Source organism: Ranitomeya variabilis, chromosome 5, assembly GCF_051348905.1.
Source record: "Ranitomeya variabilis isolate aRanVar5 chromosome 5, aRanVar5.hap1, whole genome shotgun sequence".
In the NCBI taxonomy this organism is placed as follows: domain Eukaryota; kingdom Metazoa; phylum Chordata; class Amphibia; order Anura; family Dendrobatidae; genus Ranitomeya; species Ranitomeya variabilis.
The window spans coordinates 474,200,134-474,217,868 of record NC_135236.1 but is presented as its reverse complement, the minus strand read 5'-3'; the positions used below and the strand labels follow the sequence as shown (position 1 = coordinate 474,217,868).

The 17,735-nt window shown below is 42.3% G+C and overlaps 1 protein-coding gene across 1 annotated transcript in view; it reads left to right on the top strand.

The window, feature by feature from the left end:
* Positions 1-14,174, top strand: part of PTPRQ (protein tyrosine phosphatase receptor type Q) — a 677,639-nt gene extending 663,465 nt beyond the window's left edge. Inside the window, exons 47-52 of the mRNA XM_077265498.1 lie at positions 5,445-5,579; positions 5,660-5,785; positions 6,834-6,982; positions 9,658-9,793; positions 10,901-11,024; positions 13,919-14,174. Coding sequence (XP_077121613.1) covers positions 5,445-5,579; positions 5,660-5,785; positions 6,834-6,982; positions 9,658-9,793; positions 10,901-11,024; positions 13,919-13,956 — 708 coding nt within the window. The 3' untranslated portion in view covers positions 13,957-14,174. The remainder of the gene's footprint in view (positions 1-5,444; positions 5,580-5,659; positions 5,786-6,833; positions 6,983-9,657; positions 9,794-10,900; positions 11,025-13,918) is intronic.
* The last annotated feature ends 3,561 nt before the right edge of the window (positions 14,175-17,735 follow it).

The window sequence follows — 17,735 nt, the reverse complement described above, 5'->3', positions numbered from 1 at the left end:
CGAAGACATCAGCAAAGGCCCAGTAAGAGGAAGGTTGACCTGGCAGGGCAGTTGGCTGGACTGGAGGTGGAAGAGGTTGAACAGGGATGATACACCGGTCTGAGCAGGAGTCCCCTCCAGAGCAGAACCTCTCCCATCTTCCAATTTAAGACTGGTTCATGCATCTGGAGCAAGGGTAGACCTAAAAGCAAGGGGTGAGACAAACCAGGCAACACATAAAAGCGGATTCCTTCCGAATGCATTAGACCTACCCGAAGTTCCACTTGCACAGTCTGGAACCGAATGGGCTCAGTCAGGGGTTTTCCATCCACGGATGTCACCTGCAAGGGATCTGGAAGATGCTGGACTGGTATCTGGTATCGGTCCACGACCACCTGCTGAATGAGATTCCTGGTGGCTTCAGAGTCCAGGTCAGGGCCGGCGTTTGGCACAGGCAGACCAGGCAGACGCCTGGGGCCCCCACCTAGAAAGGGGGCCCCCTGCCTCTGCAGCCCCTGCATGAAGTGCCCAGAGGTTGTACAGCAGTGAATAATGCTGTGCATTGCTCTGTAGTCCCAGAACATGTCTCCTAAACCCCCTTGAGACCCCCTCAGTGCAGTGATTTACTCATGTGGTCTGGAGCTCTGTGCTGTTTGCTGTAGGATCAGGTTTCACAGCCACATACACCAGGGATCAGCATGGGCTCTGAGCAGTCACTAAATCACTGCTGGAAAAATGTTTATAATTGAGAGTCCTCAGTGGTTGATACCTTTTAATGGCTAAAGGTACCGTCACATTAAGCGACGCTGCAGCGATATCGACAACGATGCCGATCGCTGCAGCGTCGCTGTTTGGTCGCTGGTGAGCTGTCACACAGACCGCTCTACAGCAACCAACGATGCCGAAGTCCCCGGGTAACCAGGGTAAACATCGGGTTGCTAAGCGCAGGGCCGCGCTTAGTAACCCGATGTTTACCCTGGTTACCAGTGTAAATGTAAAAACAAACAAACACTACATACTTACATTGCCGTGTCTGTCGCGTCCCTCGCCTTCAGCTTCCCTGCACTGTGTAAGCGCCGGCCCTAAAGCACAGCGGTGACGTCACCGCTGTGCTTTGCTTTACGGCCGGCACTGACACATTCAGTGCAGGAAGCTCTGAGCAGCAGCGCGGACGCCGGGGGACGTGACAGACATCAGAGGGTGAGTATGTAGTGGGTTTTTTTTACTTTTACAATGGTAACCAGGGTAAATATCGGGTTACTAAGCGCGGCCCTGCGCTTAGTAACCCGATATTTACCCTGGTTACCATTGTAAAACATCGCTGGCATCGTTGCTTTTGCTGTCAAACACAACGATACACGCCGATCTGACGACCAAATAAAGTTCTGGACTTTCAGCAATGACCAGCGATATCACAGCAGGATCCTGATCGCTGCTGCGTGTCAAACACAACGATATCGCTATCCAGGACGCTGCAACGTCACGGATCGCTATCGTTATCGTTGTTAAGTCGCTCAGTGTGAAGGTACCTTTACTGAAAAGATGGTAACAAATTGCAAGCTTTCGAGACTACACAGGTCTCTTCATCAGCCATAGACTGATATAAATTCTGAAGAATCACATATTTATGCACAACATAGCACAGAAAGAAAAAAAAAAAACATGGAAGAGACCTGTGTAGTCTCGAAAGCTTGCAATTTGTTACCATCTTTTCAGTTAGCCATTAAAAGGTATCAACTACTGAGGACTCTCAATTCTAAACATGTCACTACTGTCTGGATGACACAAGACAGGGATATTGTCTGCTGTATCAGGGTATTTATTATATAGAAATAAATGAATTCCCACGTGAAATAATAAGGGTAAACCATACACATATATAGTACAGGTGTGCATAGGAATCAGCGTTTTCGGTGCATTTATTTTTTTGCAGCCAAAGCCGCCTGCTCTCTTGGCAGAAAAAACACTGCTTTCAAAGCACCCTTTTTTAAGGGTATGTGCAGAGGATCCGGAAATGGCAGCCCTTTGGATGCAGTGGACATGTGCTGTGTCCATAGTGCTGCCATCTTTTGAACACGGGTGATTCCGCGTGTGTTCATTGATCTGTGCGGAATCACCGCGTCCTATACATTGCAGGGGTGAGATTTCTCTTGTGGAGACTCCCATCTTCGCCGTATAAATTGACATGCTGCAGCCTGGACAGACGCGCCCCATGTCCGTCTCCGCAGGTGAGGTGCGGGTATCGGTGCACGCATAGTAGAGATGGAATTTCTTGAAATCCCATCCACTATACTGTAACATGTGGCCGCTGCGGGTTGGACGCTGCACAAGTACACAGCAGCCGACCCGCAGCGTTTACTGATTGTGGGCACACACCCTTAGAGCTTTTGCTGTTTGTTTTTTACAGTATGCATTTTGTCTACAGTACATGTTTAATAAAGTTAGTGTTAGTCACAAAAAACTCAGCAAAAAACAACGTTGCAACATTTGCAGCATTTTTTAAACTTTTTCATTGCTTTCTACGGGTGAAAAAAGTTGCTGAAAGAAGCTACAGAAAAAAAATGCTGCATATGAACATAGTCTTACTCTGAAACGCTATGTCTATCTGTGGTGTTACATAGGACTGCATGTGATATATACTACATTATGTGTACTCAGAGAATTATCACTGCTATCTCTGGTGTTACATAGGACTGCAGGTGACATCTACTACATTATCTGTACTCAGAGATATCACTGTGTTATCTGTGGTGTTAAATAGGACTGCAAGTGGCATTTACTACATTATCTATTCTCAGAGAGTTAGCACTGTTTTATCTGAAGAGTTAAAAAAAAATTAAGAGGGGGTTGGGGGCAATTCTTTGTCTTGGGCCCCCAATCTTTTCTGACCCTAGCAACGTCCATGCGTACAGCTAATAGTGGCAGACCCGTTCGCCTATATAATGCCCCTAAATATGGGGGCCACAGTGCAATGTTATCATTTGGGGCCCCCACTTTAAATTTTTGCCTAGGGCCCCACTTTGTCTAAAACCGGCCCTGGTCCAGGTGACAGAGTTCTGAAAATTTTACCAAAAGACACGGAGACCGTTATTTGCAGTTATGGAGAGAGATGTTCTTTATCTAGGGTAGCCTCTCCTACAGACCCTAGGCACTGGAGTTTCCCGACTTCTTTGGGCAGGAGCGGATCAGATGCTCAGAACAGCCACAGTAGAAACAGCTCCCTACCAGGCGACACACCTCCTGGCAGTGGTTGACCAAGCTTACTTGATCCACTTCCATAGCCTCAGGAGACGTTGTCGAAGTCAGGGAGGCTGCAGGTTTTGGTGAACTAGAAAGCAGGTGGTAGGACCTCTTATCACGTTTGATTTCCTTGGAACGTTCCTGAAACCGTAGGTCTAGGGAAATCAGGTCATCCAGAGTTGTAGGCATGTCCCGTCCCACCAGCTCATCCTTTACTCTTCCCGAAGGACCTTCCCAGAAGGCGGCCACCATGCCATCGTTGTTCCAGGATAACTCAGAAGAAAGAACTGAACAGCATACTGAGCCACTGTAAGAGCCTCCTGGCGTAGCCGAAGAAGAGCCGAAGCTGTCGACGTGACTCGACCGGGTTCGTCAAAGGTCCTGAGAAATGCTTCTAAAAAAGACTGAAGATTAGTAACCAGAGGATCCCCTCTCTCCCACAGTGGATTCAGCGAGGTGAGGGCATCTCCAGCAAGGTGAGACATAATGAATCCCACCTTGGCCCGATCAGAAGTAAAAATATGCCCCAGAAGTTCAAAGTGCAACGTGCACTGGTTAATGAACACCCGACACTGAACGGGGTCGCCATGGAAGTGGGTTGGGGCCACCAGGCAAGGACCTTTACTTGCTGTGCAACTAGATACCTGGATGCCGGTAGCAGAGATGGGTACAGTCGAAGAAATCAGAGAATCTATGCGAGTAGACAAGTTGTGCAGATAGGTCGTGATCTTGTCCTGTTGATCCCTCAGATGGGTAACCTCGTGACATAGCTCCTCGGCCGGAGGTACCTGGGATCCAGCGGGTTCCTTGGCCGGAGCAATCTGTAATGAATGGAAGCAGAGGCACAGGTGGTGAAGTTCACATTAATTTTTTATTGATATTTTTGTGGAACCTCAGGACCACGGTCCGGGGGGCTCCGAAGGGGGCATTGCTAAGTGAGTCCCAGGCACCCATGGTAAGTCCCCTCGAACAGGGTCAGAATGGAATGCCTGGGGGACATGGGTGCTACCTCCAGTTAGACCTCGGACACGTGGCAGCTGTCCCAGCAGGACAGATGGACAAGCAGGGTTAACAGATGTTGTGGAGCTGACACAGGTGGTACTGGCATTGTCCAGAGGTATGGATGGCTGAATGGCGGAACGTGACAGAACTGGCATAGACAGAACGGTCGTCATCCAGGATAGCCGGGTAACACGTAACTGATAGTCTGCTCAGACAAACAGTGTAAGTGGAGAACTGGAAGAACACTTCAGAAGCTAAAGCACACACTAGCCAAAACCGGAAACTAGCAACAGAGGATATTTGTTGCTCCGGCACCCTCCCTATGGCAAAGGGGCTAGAAATAGTAATTACTAACACGCCATTGGTCATAAGTACTTTTTGAAAAATGCGTGCTGTCTCTTTAAGAGATGCGCGACCTAAGCACTCTACCCAAGAACCTACTGGCCATGTGCCAGGAAGCAAGGGGAAGAGAGAAAGCAGAGGCTGCAGCAGGATGGCGTGGGGCCGGCACAGAGTGGGAGTCCTGACGGGGACCCTGCGAAGGTACAGGACCGGGACCTGGTGTAACATTTTCCACAGTAAACAAGGCAATTAGTCAAGTGAAAAACTGACAATTTTTGTTTGCCCATTAGTATAAGCGCATTGTTCAGGTCCCAACGCAACATAGCGCTTTGCTCAAACTTTTTAGATAATTTATTGGCGTTATGCAAACCTTCAAACCCATCTCTTCAGACATACTTATAACATTTCTGAAACCTTTTTGCCTCTTATCGTCACCTGTCTCCACACATTTCATTTTTCTGGCCACTTTTGTTACTAGCTTTACTCCTCGCCCTTGTACGGCTTTTAGACTGATTTATTTCCAGTTATTTAGAAATCTCCATAACTAGAAATAAAGGGTGAAATTATTTAGAGTATGTTTGTAATCTAATCTTATATTTTCCTTTTTTCACACATTTAAATGGAGGTGATATATTTATAGGGATTTACTGCAGCATACAGTGTTACATTCGGGGGGTGAGGAGTAGAATATGTGCGATGGTACCTTGACCTTGCCACAACAACCAGTTTAATAAGAACAGGCATTTCATCGAGGAGTAGAGAGGTGATGATGATATGTCCCATGCACACAATGGAAATAAATCTTCCTAACAGCCTCACTAGTTTAGTGTTACTGTACATAGCGGCCAGGCTACGCTCAGTAATTGCTTTTCTCATTTTAGGGATATATTTGTCCTAATGAGTTTATTGCTACACAAGGCCCATTGGCAGGAACGGTGGGTGACTTTTGGAGAATGGTATGGGAAACCCGAGCGAAGACCATAGTAATGCTTACCCAGTGCTTCGAAAAAGGAAGGGTAAGCGGATTGTGTTTGGTACAAACATGATGTAATATATATTTTTTAAATTCATATTAACAAATACGTGTGTTTTACAGATTAGATGTCATCAATATTGGCCAGAGGATAACAAACCAGTTACAGTTTTTGGGGATATTGTGATCACCAAAGTGGTGGAAGACGTCCAGATTGATTGGACCATTCGAGACCTAAAAGTTGAACGGGTAATTGGGTTACCTATGTGGGTAGTAAATAATACCAAAAGTATTCCTGGGCTGGAACTCCGGCCTTACATTTCCAATGATTATGGAGCTCCTCCGTGGCTGGCTGAGTCCTGCGTCACTGCTGCCTCCCTGGGCATGTGCAAGATGTGGCGCGTAAATCCGGCTTCAATGTGCATATCCAGGGAGGGAGAAGATTGCTCGCTTAGTACATATAGAGCTCAATAAATCCATGGTGGTGGTTTGGGGAAGCTAGGGCAGCGGACAGGTTCCCTGTAAAGATCATTTCAATAAATTACACCTTTCCCTTTAAGTCAGCCAATCTCACATCATTAAAAAACCTAATAAACAAATCAATAAAACCCAGATTTTTTGAGGACTTAAGTTTAAATACAATGATACATAGTATGAGATTATCATATTCTATATTTGGTGGTTAGGAGGAACTTGGCTACTTACTTTTATATACTCATTTGCTGTCAAACTGCAGATTAGCCCTACCACTCACTATGACGATTTGCTATATAATCTGAGAGCAGCAAGATGTAGAGATAGAGACCCTGATTCCAGTGATGTGTCACTTACTTGTCTGCCGAGTATATGGTTTTTTTTTTAATAAAAAATCATTGTTTTATCAGCTGGAGATTTTCACTAGAGGACTAGTAAACTTATTTCCATGTAGTCCAACCATGCCTCCATCACAGATTGGTTTCTTTCTGCCTATGCACAGTGTACACAAAAAGCTGCCAATCAGTAGTGTGGGTGGGGTTATACAGAACTCAGCATTCAGATAGATCTGCAGCTGAGAAAAAAGCAAGCTGTCCAGTAAAATGACTAAAATGACACATAACTGAAATAAGGGTCTCAACCCCTACAACATGCTGCTCACATATTTGGTAGCAAAAATCTGGTGACAAATTCTCTTTCAAGAAAAAGAGGTAAATATGAATCATATATTTCTGTAACAATCACTACATACAATAAATGTTAAGTAATAACACCTCTTACCTTACAATAATATCTCAGACTCATGTATTTTTTCTCACTTCAGCATGGCGATTATATGATGGTACGTCAGTGTAATTTCACTTCTTGGCCAGAACACGGAGTCCCAGAAAACACTACAGCCTTAATTCATTTTACAAAAATGGTTCGAGCGAGTAGACCACATGAAAATACACCGACAGTTGTGCACTGCAGGTACCAATCCTATATTGTTACATACGGGGTCTGAATTTTATTTTATTTTTTTTTTAAAGTCAACTTTTAGTCCACGTTTGAGTTATCTGGTATGGTAACAGTGAGCAGAGGTCATCTTTTATTGTACATTAGGTCAGTAGTGTAATGTAATGAACACATGGTCGGGTAACTGATACATAATCATTGGCTTTTGACTTTTGAAAGTACTCAAATTCTTTTTTTAGTATATTTACTATTATTGCTATTTGAAAATAACAGTAAAGTTATGTTCACACAAGGAAAATCCATAGCGTATTCCAGCACCAGCAATGTAGGTGCGATTTTACCAAATCTCGTCCAGATTCTGCGTAACGTTACCTGCGAAGTGGATTTTTTCAATTTATACCACAAAGTTTCACCCCTGATTTCACTCTTTCTAAAGCAAATCCACAAACTGATAAACCTGCTCAATGTACTTTCCATGTGAACATGTCCAAAAAAAAAAAAGACATGTTCATCCAGCTGTACAGAACATTTACGAAGAAATTCAATAGTGCAACATCACGTGGAAAGGAAATGTGATCTCCAGTTTAGGTACTATAAAATTGGGGGTTGATTCATATGGGCAACACCTATGCAAATGCTTAGTCAAAGTAAGAGATGGATATGACACAATCAGCAGCTTCTCTACTAGTGAAAGCGAAGCTGTGGGACCCGGGAAGCAGGCTCTGCAGAGGCCCATCTTCAATATTGTGGCATTGCACATGCTTGACCTCTGATCCATTTGTTGTGTACAAGACTCTATTCAAGATGGGGCTCTGCATAGCCCGGGTCTCATAGCCTGGGATGGCTCGGAGTACCAACAGTGAGACGCCAAATGATCAGTAAGTTATTACCTAATCTATGGATATGAGATAACTTATTATCTTGGAAATGACCCTTTAAGATGATTCAGCTCTAAGTAGGGTGATTAAAAGCCACCGATGTTGGTCTTGGCCACTGGAAAGACAGCAGACTGCCATTCTTGGATTGCTGAAAACAATTTGCTCAGGAATATTTTAGCTGAATTTTTATTGTGTCAAGAGATAGTAGTGGTACAAGACATCGCAGTTAGAAGGGAGAACCCACATCAGAAACTAGTGCTCTTTGGACTTTCCATGCATACATGCTGTAGAGTACATTTGTCAAAGTCTAGCGCCACGGGCCAAGTCTGGCAAGCAGGTTGAGTTTATTTGGCCAGCGATGCCGAGCAGGTCCCCCGAGCATATTTGGCATGAGATGCCATGCGGGTCTCCCAACTGGCATTGCACTTTAGCCCGGCATCATACTTTCAACTATACCGGCATCCTAGATGCTGATACAGTTGAAAGCATCTCTGCTCTCCCATCAATTCCCCTTCTGCATCTTACATTGCAGCATCATTATAACACACCTGCTGTACCGAGCACTATGTGGGGCTATTGTACTCTATGAAACACTATGTGGGGCCATTATACTGTATGGAGCACTATGTGGGTTAATTATTCTGTGTGGAGCACTTTATGGGGCTTTTATAGTGTATGGAGCATTATATGTGGCCATTATACTGTATGGAGCCCTTTTTTGTCCATTATACTTAATGGAGCACTTTTTGGGGCCATTATACTGTATGGAGCACTATGTGGGACCATTATACTTTATGGAGCACTATGTGGGGCCATTGTACTGTATGGATCACTATGTGGGGCCATTATACTGTATGGATCACTATGTGGGGCCATTATACTGTATGGAGCACTATGTAGGGCCATTATACTGTATGGATGACTATGTGGGGCCATTATACTGTATGGAGCACTATGTGGGGCTGTTATACTGTATGGATCACTATGTGGGCCATTATACTGTGTGGAAGGCAATGCAGGGCCCCATTCTACTGTATGGATCACTATGTGGGCCATTAAAATGTGTGGAAGGCAATGCAGGGCCCCGTTATACTGTATGGAGCACTTTTTGTGGCCATTATACTGTATGGAAAGCTGTGTGGGTAATTCAGTTGGAGAATCATACTGTGATAGAGTCACCATTCTTTGTCAGGGGGATTGACGGGGGTACAGTAGGGTCATCATGCTGTGCATGTGGAGGGTACTGTGGATGAATTCACTGTAAGTATCTTACTGTGTTTGGGGGCACTTTTGTTTGCATCATACTTTATTATCTGTTTTATTCAAGGTTTTTTTTATTTTTTGTTATTGCATATTTAAATTAGGCCATTGAGCCATATGTTTTTAATGCTGTTACATAGCATATTATATTATTCCAATATTTTATTCAAAGATCTATTAATTAAAAAGTACTTTGCTTGTGGGGCAACCCTTTTATGTTTGTTTCCATATGAAGAAGTTCATCATTATATTTGATGACATAGAAAACTTCCACAATTGTAGACTTTTTTTTAATATCAAAGTTGGCCCTCGACTTTGTCTGAGCTTTTCATTTTGTCCCTGTGTGTATTTGAGTTTGACATCCCTGCTCTAGAGCATTATCCTTAAATTGCTTATATTTTCAATGGAATATACAATACTGTACATGGGGTAAATATTCCGTATAACGAATATACATTCCACATGTGGCTCAGGTTGTAGCTTCGTCTTAGTAACCAACATTCGGCGAAGTTTGTATTTTCATAATTAACAATATCCAAATATACATTTTAGTGCGGGGGTTGGAAGATCAGGAGTTTTTGTTGCAATGGATCATTTAATCCAACATATTAACCACCATGACTTTGTGGACATATATGGCCTCGTGGCAGAGCTGAGGAGTGAGCGAATGTGTATGGTGCAAAACCTGGTAAGTGAAGTTTTTATTGCATCTATAACAAACTTTACAGATCAGAATACAATTCATTTCTTATTATTAGACAGTAGGGAAAACAGAATTGTGTCTCATCTTCAAATACTAGAGCTTATAAACTGGGCCCCTTTGTAAGAACAATACATGGACCTTTTGCATGCCACCTTCTTCGGAGGTAGAATTGGGCCCCCTTACCTCTAGGGTCCCTGTGTGGCCGCACAGGTTGCAGTAATATGTCCGCCTCCTCTCTGCTGTATTCTCTTTATTATATACAAACATTCATGCATCTCTCTCCCCATATATCCTATTACAGTAGAACATGATTAGTCTATGAGTGGCAGCATTGGTAAACTTGATTGCCAGGGCTGGTGTTCTGGTGCTTTGTCGTACTTCTAGACATCAGTGACTTTTCGGCAGTTTCCGGTACAGGACATGTGTTGCAGTTGTGCATGAAGCTGGGAGAGGAGTCGGGAAAGTTTAGGAGTAGTTATATGGGAAATGTAGTCAGAAGAGAGCACTGGATTCTGACGAGGAAGTGATGGCTGTGACGGCATAGCAGGGGACAGGAAGCGAAGCTCACAGGCTTAAAACAACATGAACTTTGTCAGAAAAAGTATATGTTGATCATTAGGGGCATTATCCTTAGGCATTTATGGCCAAAACAGTAACTGAGGATAGTGGACCTCTTTCATGTTACATCCATCCAACTCTATTGAAGCAGGGAAGCTGGTGTGGAAATGAGCCTATTACCTATCGTTTTGCACATTGACTTTTACAATGCATGAACAATACAAAATGCAGTTTATTAACATTATAATGTAGCTGAGAAGATTTTTAAGCGGCAACAGATAACAGATTTCTAGGGCGTCTATCTCAGAGCACTAAGAAATCGAACTCTTATCCGAATAGAAATGTTTCTGCTTTCAAATATGAGTGGGAAATATTTGTTACTGAACATTTTGCCATCCACTGGGTATTCCTATGGCGTTGTTATATATCACAAATAGCATAGTACAGATCTGTCTTTTTGGAGAAAAAAAAATTGTATATTAGTTACCTTAGATTTCTATATTGGTTATTGCTGTTTTTTTCTTTTCCCAACAGGCACAGTATATATTTTTATATCAGTGTGTTGTGGACCTATTAGCTACCAAAGGCAGTAGCCAGGCCATCTGTTTTGTAAATTACTCTGCTCTCCAGAAAATGGACTCGTTGGATGCCATGGAGGGTAAGCAATAGTATTTTCTTCATTTTGCCTTTTACTTTAAAATTTTTATATTTATTTAGAAAGTATATAGAAGTTTCATTATTATTGCATTATATATATATGTATATATATATATATATATATATATATATATATATATATATATATATATATATATTTATATTGTTTAAATATTTTACTGATATTGGAAAGAGATTCTTTTTTTTCATATGCATTAAAGTTGTTCTGTAACAAAAACATGTTTGCGGAAAAAATATTGCCTGCATCAGTTAAAAGGGTTGTCTGGTCTAAAATGATCAGTTTGCAGACACTCTGTGTGCCCATTTCTGAGCAAGGAATAAGGGTGATGTATGTGATATGCATACTTCCGGCCAGAGCTCGACTAGTGGGCATGGCCTTGCTCAATACAAATGCATTAAGTAAAGCCATGCTCACTAGACGGCCGCGCCGCACCCTCGTTCCATACACTTGTATTGAGCAAGGCTGCGCCCACTAGATGGCGCCTACCCGGGAGCATACAAATCACATACATCACCGCCATTCTCAGCTCAGAAAGTTGTGCATATGCTGGGGGAATTCAAAAGTCAGAGTGACTGTAGACTTATCATTGTAGACTGGACAACCCCTTTAAAAGAAAACCATTCTCTCCTCTGGTTTTTACCGTTCATACCATAGCATAAAAAACAAAAGTCATTTCCATCACTATAGAAGAGGAGGGAATGTTCAGAGCACAGCTATGCTCAGCATTTATGTGTCCGTAAAAGGTTCCCATATATGATAGATATTGTATGCCATGATAATGGATGGTGTTTTGTGTCATTTGGCTACATTCAGCTTTATCCGTATAACATATAGATTATATAAGCATACAGCTTTGGCAAAAATTAAGAGACTACCACATCAGAACCCTGTCATGGGCAGCCCAATCTCCAGACCTGAACCCCATTGAAAACCTCTGGAATGTAATCAAGAGGATGATGGATAGTCACAAGCCATCAAACAAAGAAGAACTGCTTACATTTTTGCCCCAGAAGCAGTGTGATAGACTGGTGGAAAGCATGCCAAGACGCATGAAAGCTGTGATCAAAAATCATGGTTATTCCACAAAATATTGATTTCTGAATTATTCCTGAATTACAACAATAGTATTGTTGTTTCTAAATGATTATGAACTTGTTTTCTTTGCATTATTTGAGGTCTGAAAGCATTGGGTTTTTTTAATTTTGACCATTTTTCTTTGTCAGAAAAAAAATGCAAAATTTATTGCTTGGAAATTTGGAGACATGTTGTCAGAAGTTTATAGAATAAAAGAACAATTTACATTTTACTCAAAAAAATACCTATAAAGAGAAAAATCAGACAAACTGAACATTTTGCAGTGGTCTCTTCATTTTACCAGAGCTGTATTGCAGACATACAGTAAACTCTATTTTTTATACCCCACTGTGATCTCCATTCCTTCAGCAATTATGTGCCATCCATATGCACTATTCTGCTGCAGCCAATCAGTGATCTCACTAGTGAAGTTGGCATGTATGGCATCCACACCAAGTGTAAAACACATAACTATAGATTCTTTCTTTATTTTATATAATTTCCTCCTGAATTTGTTGAAATGCTAAAAAATAAACATTTTTGCAGAATTTGTTTTATTCGATCGTGCAGATGTCAACATCTTAAGTTTCCTTAATATATTCATGTTCTAAAAATGTCCTCCAAAAGACTTGCCAGATGTTTTCATTGGTGAGGCCATGAGTTGGAACATTCACAGATCACTAGTGGATCTCTAAACTAATGGTAATAGTGCTCTCATTCACATGCAGACTTAAAGGGGTAGTCCACTCCTTTTATATTGATGACCTATCCTTAGAATTGGCCATCATTATAAGATTGGTGAAGATCCGACACCCGACTTCCCCACTGTGAGAGGTCAGATGTGAATAGTGTATCGAGCATATCACCACTGTATAGCTGCTGCTGGGTGCTTCTCTTCAGTAAGGATAGGTCATCGATATAAATGTACTGGACAACCCTTTCCGTCCTATGAAAAGGAAGAACCGTATCTAGCAAAACGCATATCAGGAGTGAAGGGTCCATGGTCACCTGTATTTATTGATCTTCTTGTGAGCCTGTTTTATCTCGGTAATGTCTCCTGTTTGACACATGGTGGGTATCAATAGCTATTGTAGTTGGCGGCTAAGAGGCGCTGGATTATCACTAACCTGGATTTGTCCATAGCCATGCTTCCTATCTCACCTTACACTACTATGCCCTCCATGACTGGACTCACTTTGTAGGGGTCTTATCTACTAGACATTTTCTTGGGTTGTTTCACTGGTCCACTTTGTGGTATGTAAACTCATTGCAAGTGCTTACACCTTATTTGCATTAAGGTGTCCACTCTATTTCTGACTCTTGTTGTTTTGATGTGTCCTGCCTTATACATTTTACCGTATGGTACTGATGTATTGTTTTTTAAAAAGCTTAATAAGGTATGGATATTTCTTATTAACTTGCCTTGCAAAATTAGTTTGCAAATTTTTAGAGATCTCTGAGCTAATAACTGAAGGGGTGAATCACCGGTAGACATTCGCTATGTAGCTTGTAGATCATAAAATGCTACCAAGAGGAACTTCTGTTACACCATGCATGACTGTGTGTGTATATTGGGATATTTCACTTCTGATGTACAGTTTGGTATTGCAAATTAGAGTTGACCTAAACGATTCATGAGACCCCATTCCGGCGACCACTCAGCAATCCGTGGAGTGGAAATTGTCATTCTCAACACTAATTGTAATAAATGCAGCATATTTATGATATTGGGGCACGTACTTGGCCTTTACATAATACAATAAGCTGTTTTAATAATTTTTATTATTTCTTGTTTTTAGGTGATGTTGAACTTGAATGGGAAGAGACAACAATGTAACATTCGATATCAGAGAAAACCTTCCATGTAACTTGTGGCAGAAGCCAAAAGAGCTCCCTCTTATGGAGAAGAACAGAGGAGATCTGAATGATTAACCATACGTACTCCTGTGCCTTAAACTTTTTTCAGCAGCAATGTTATGTGCACAGAAACACAAGATATTCAAAGATTTTTGCACTGCTGTGGTCTAAGAGTAAAAGAATTGAAGGAATTTTTTTTTTTTTTTTAAACTTTATCTTGAAAGAGATAAGCAGAGCCAAACTGAATGTAAAGTGTTACTGTCCTCTGTGTGGATACCTCTGTTTGATTAATTATTGCCTCTTTTTGGGATATACATTCATATGTTAAGGGGTTTGTCGATCTTGGGATACCATAATCTGATCCTGAACAGCTGAGGAGTTGCCCTATGACACTATGGAAATATTTGGGCTTTTACATTACACAGTAGCTCTTCAGGGATACTTGGCATATTTAAGACTGCCAATTGTTTTATCATTCCTATTTCAATATTTTTCATATAGTTGATGATGATGATACATTACCTCATTTATCTCTCTCTCTTTTTTTATTAAAATACATTGTAGAATAAAGATTGGGTTTACGATACTTTCCAGCGACTTGATGTGCAGTTCTTATTTTCACTTCTTAAAGTCTCGGGATTCATAGAAAAATCAGCATAGACATATTTCTAGCAGAACATTGTGCTCCGCTATACCAGAAAATTGATTACGCCACCAATATCATAAAATTTACAAGTTAAAATGGAAGTCTAGCCAACCATGGATGCACATTTTAAAGTAGTGATAAATTTCCTATGATTTACTGCGAGATCTATTCTGATGACTGTGACCTCAAAGAAAATGATATTACGAAGGGTACACATGAGCTCCAGAAATGCATGTGGCTTGCTTTTACAAGCAGCCCTTCCAGATAATAAATCATATCATTGTACTTCTTACGGTTACCCAACTATATATATATATATATATATATATATATATATATATATATATATATATATACAGCTCTGGCAAAAAATAAGAGACCACCACATCAAAACCTTGTCATGGGCAGCCCAATCTCCAGACCTGATCCCCATAGAAAACCTCTGGAATGTAGTCAAGAGGATGATGGATAGTCACAAGCCATCAAACAAAGAGGAACTGTTTACATTTTGCGCCAGAAGCAGTGTGAAAGACTGGTGGAAAGCATGCCAAGACGCATGGAAGCTGTGATTAAAAATCATGGTTATTCCACAAAATATTGATTTCTGAACGCTTCCTGAGTAGTGTTGAGCGATACCGTCCGATACTTGAAAGTATCGGTATCGGAAAGTATCGGCCGATACCGGCAAAGTATTGGATCTAATCCGATACCGATACCCGATACCAATACAAGTCAATGGGACTCATGTATCGGACGGTATTACTGATGGTTCCCAGGGTCTGAAGGAGAGGAAACTCTCCTTCAGGCCCTGGGAACCATATTAATGTGTAAAATAAAGAATTAAAATAAAAAATATTGCTATACTCACCTCTCCGACGCAGCCTGGACGTCCGCGAGGGAACCGGCAGCGATGTTTGCTTAAAATTCGCGCTTTTCCTTCCTTACGTGAAGTCCCGGCTTGTGATTGGTCGCGTGCCGCCCATGTGGCCGCGACGCGACCAATCACAGCAAGCCGTGATGTAATTTTAGGTCCTTCAGGATTTTAAAATTACGTTCTGGCTTGTGATTGGTCGCGTCGTGGTCACATGGGCGACGCGACCAATCACAAGCCGTGACGTCACGGGAGGCTGGACACGTGCGCATTTTAAAATGCGCTCTTGTCCTGCCTCCCGTGACGTCACGGCTTGTGATTGGTTGCATCGCGTCGCGACCAATCACAAGCCAGAACGTAATTTTAAAATCCTGAAGGACCTAAAATTACGTCATGGCTTGCTGTGATTGGTCGCGTCGCGGCCACATGGGCGACGCGACCAATCACAAGCCGGGACGTCACGGGAGGCAGGACAAGCGCGCATTTTAAAATGCGCGCGTGTCCAGCCTCCCGTGACGTCCCGGCTTGTGATTGGTCGCGTCGCCCATGTGACCGCGACGCGACCAATCACAAGCCAGAACGTAATTTTAAAATCCTGAAGGACCTAAAATTACGTCATGGCTTGCTGTGATTGGTTGCGTCGCGGCCACATGGGCGGCACGCGACCAATCACAAGCCGGGACTTCAAGTAAGGAAGTAAACGCGCGAATTTTAAGCAAACAACGCTGCCGGTTCCCTCGCGGAGGTCCAGGCTGCGTCGGAGAGGTGAGTATAGCAATATTTTTTATTTTAATTCTTAATTTTACACATTAATGTTGTTTCGATACCGATACCCGATACCACAAAAGTATCGGATCTCGGTATCGGAATTCCGATACCCGCAAGTATCGGCCGATACCCGATACTTGCGGTATCGGAATGCTCAACACTATTCCTGAGTTAAAATATTAGTAATGTTGTTTCTAAATGATTAGGACCTTGTTCTCTTTGCATTATTTCAGGTCTGAAAACACAGGGTTTTTTTTAAATTTTGACCATTTCTCATTTTCAGAAAAAAATGCATTTATTGCTTGGAAATTCGGAGACATGTTGTCAGAAGTTTATAGAATAAAAGAACAATTTACATTTACTCAAAAATTTATCTATAAAAATAAAAATCAGACAAACTGAACATTTTGCAGTGGTCTCTTAATTTTTGCCAGAGCTATATATATATTATATATTCTAATATATATATATGATTGGCCAATCAGTGACGGGCACAGTCTGCCCGTGAATTCGCCCCTTCCTACTCTCTGTCAGTGCCCCCTCCAGTCAGCGCTCACACAGGGTTAATGGCTGCGTTACACCGCGTTATGCCGCGGTGTAACGCAGTCCGTTAACGCTGCTATTAACCCTGTGTGACCAACTTTTTACTATTGATGCTGGCTATGTAGCATCAATAGTAAAAAGAACTAATGTTAAAAATAATAAACAAAATAAATAATCATTATATTCTCACCTTACGTCGCCTTTCCCGCACCTCGCGATGCTCCAGTCCGTGCATTGCGGTCTCGCGAGATGATGACGTAGGTAAAAATGAACACACGGATGACACACTGATGGTAAAAATGAACACACGGATGACACACTGATGATGGTAAAAATTGACACACAGATGACACAATGATAATACAGATACTGGTCTTTTATGTTCGTGTTTTACATGGATATATGAAGGAGTCCTAAAGTAAAGTAAAACAACCACGGTATACAAAAGTGTCAGCTGAGGAATAGGTAAGTATCTGTTGTCTGCGCCACTAATAAAATTTCAAAGCATAGTTTCTTTCATCTTCCAATCCCCTGCAGTAGGGTTGAGCGAAACGGATCGTTCATTTTCATAAGTCGCCGACTTTTGGCAAAGTCGGCATCTCATGAAACCCGACCCGATCCCTGTGTGGGGTCAGCCATGCGGTACGCGACTTTCGCGCCAAAGTCGCGTTTCAATGACGCTAAAAGCGCCATTTCTCAGCCAATGAAGGTGGACGCAGAGTGTGGGCAGCGTGATGACATAGATCCCACCATCTTTGAGAAGGGCATTGCAGTGATTGGCTTGCTTTCTGCCGCGTCACAGGGGCTATAAAGGGGCGTTCCCGCCGACCGCCATCTTACTGCTGCTGATCTGAGCGTAGGGAGAGGTGCCGCTTCGTCAAAAGCAGGGATAGACAGTGTTAGGCAGGGTACATTCACCCCCAAACCGCTT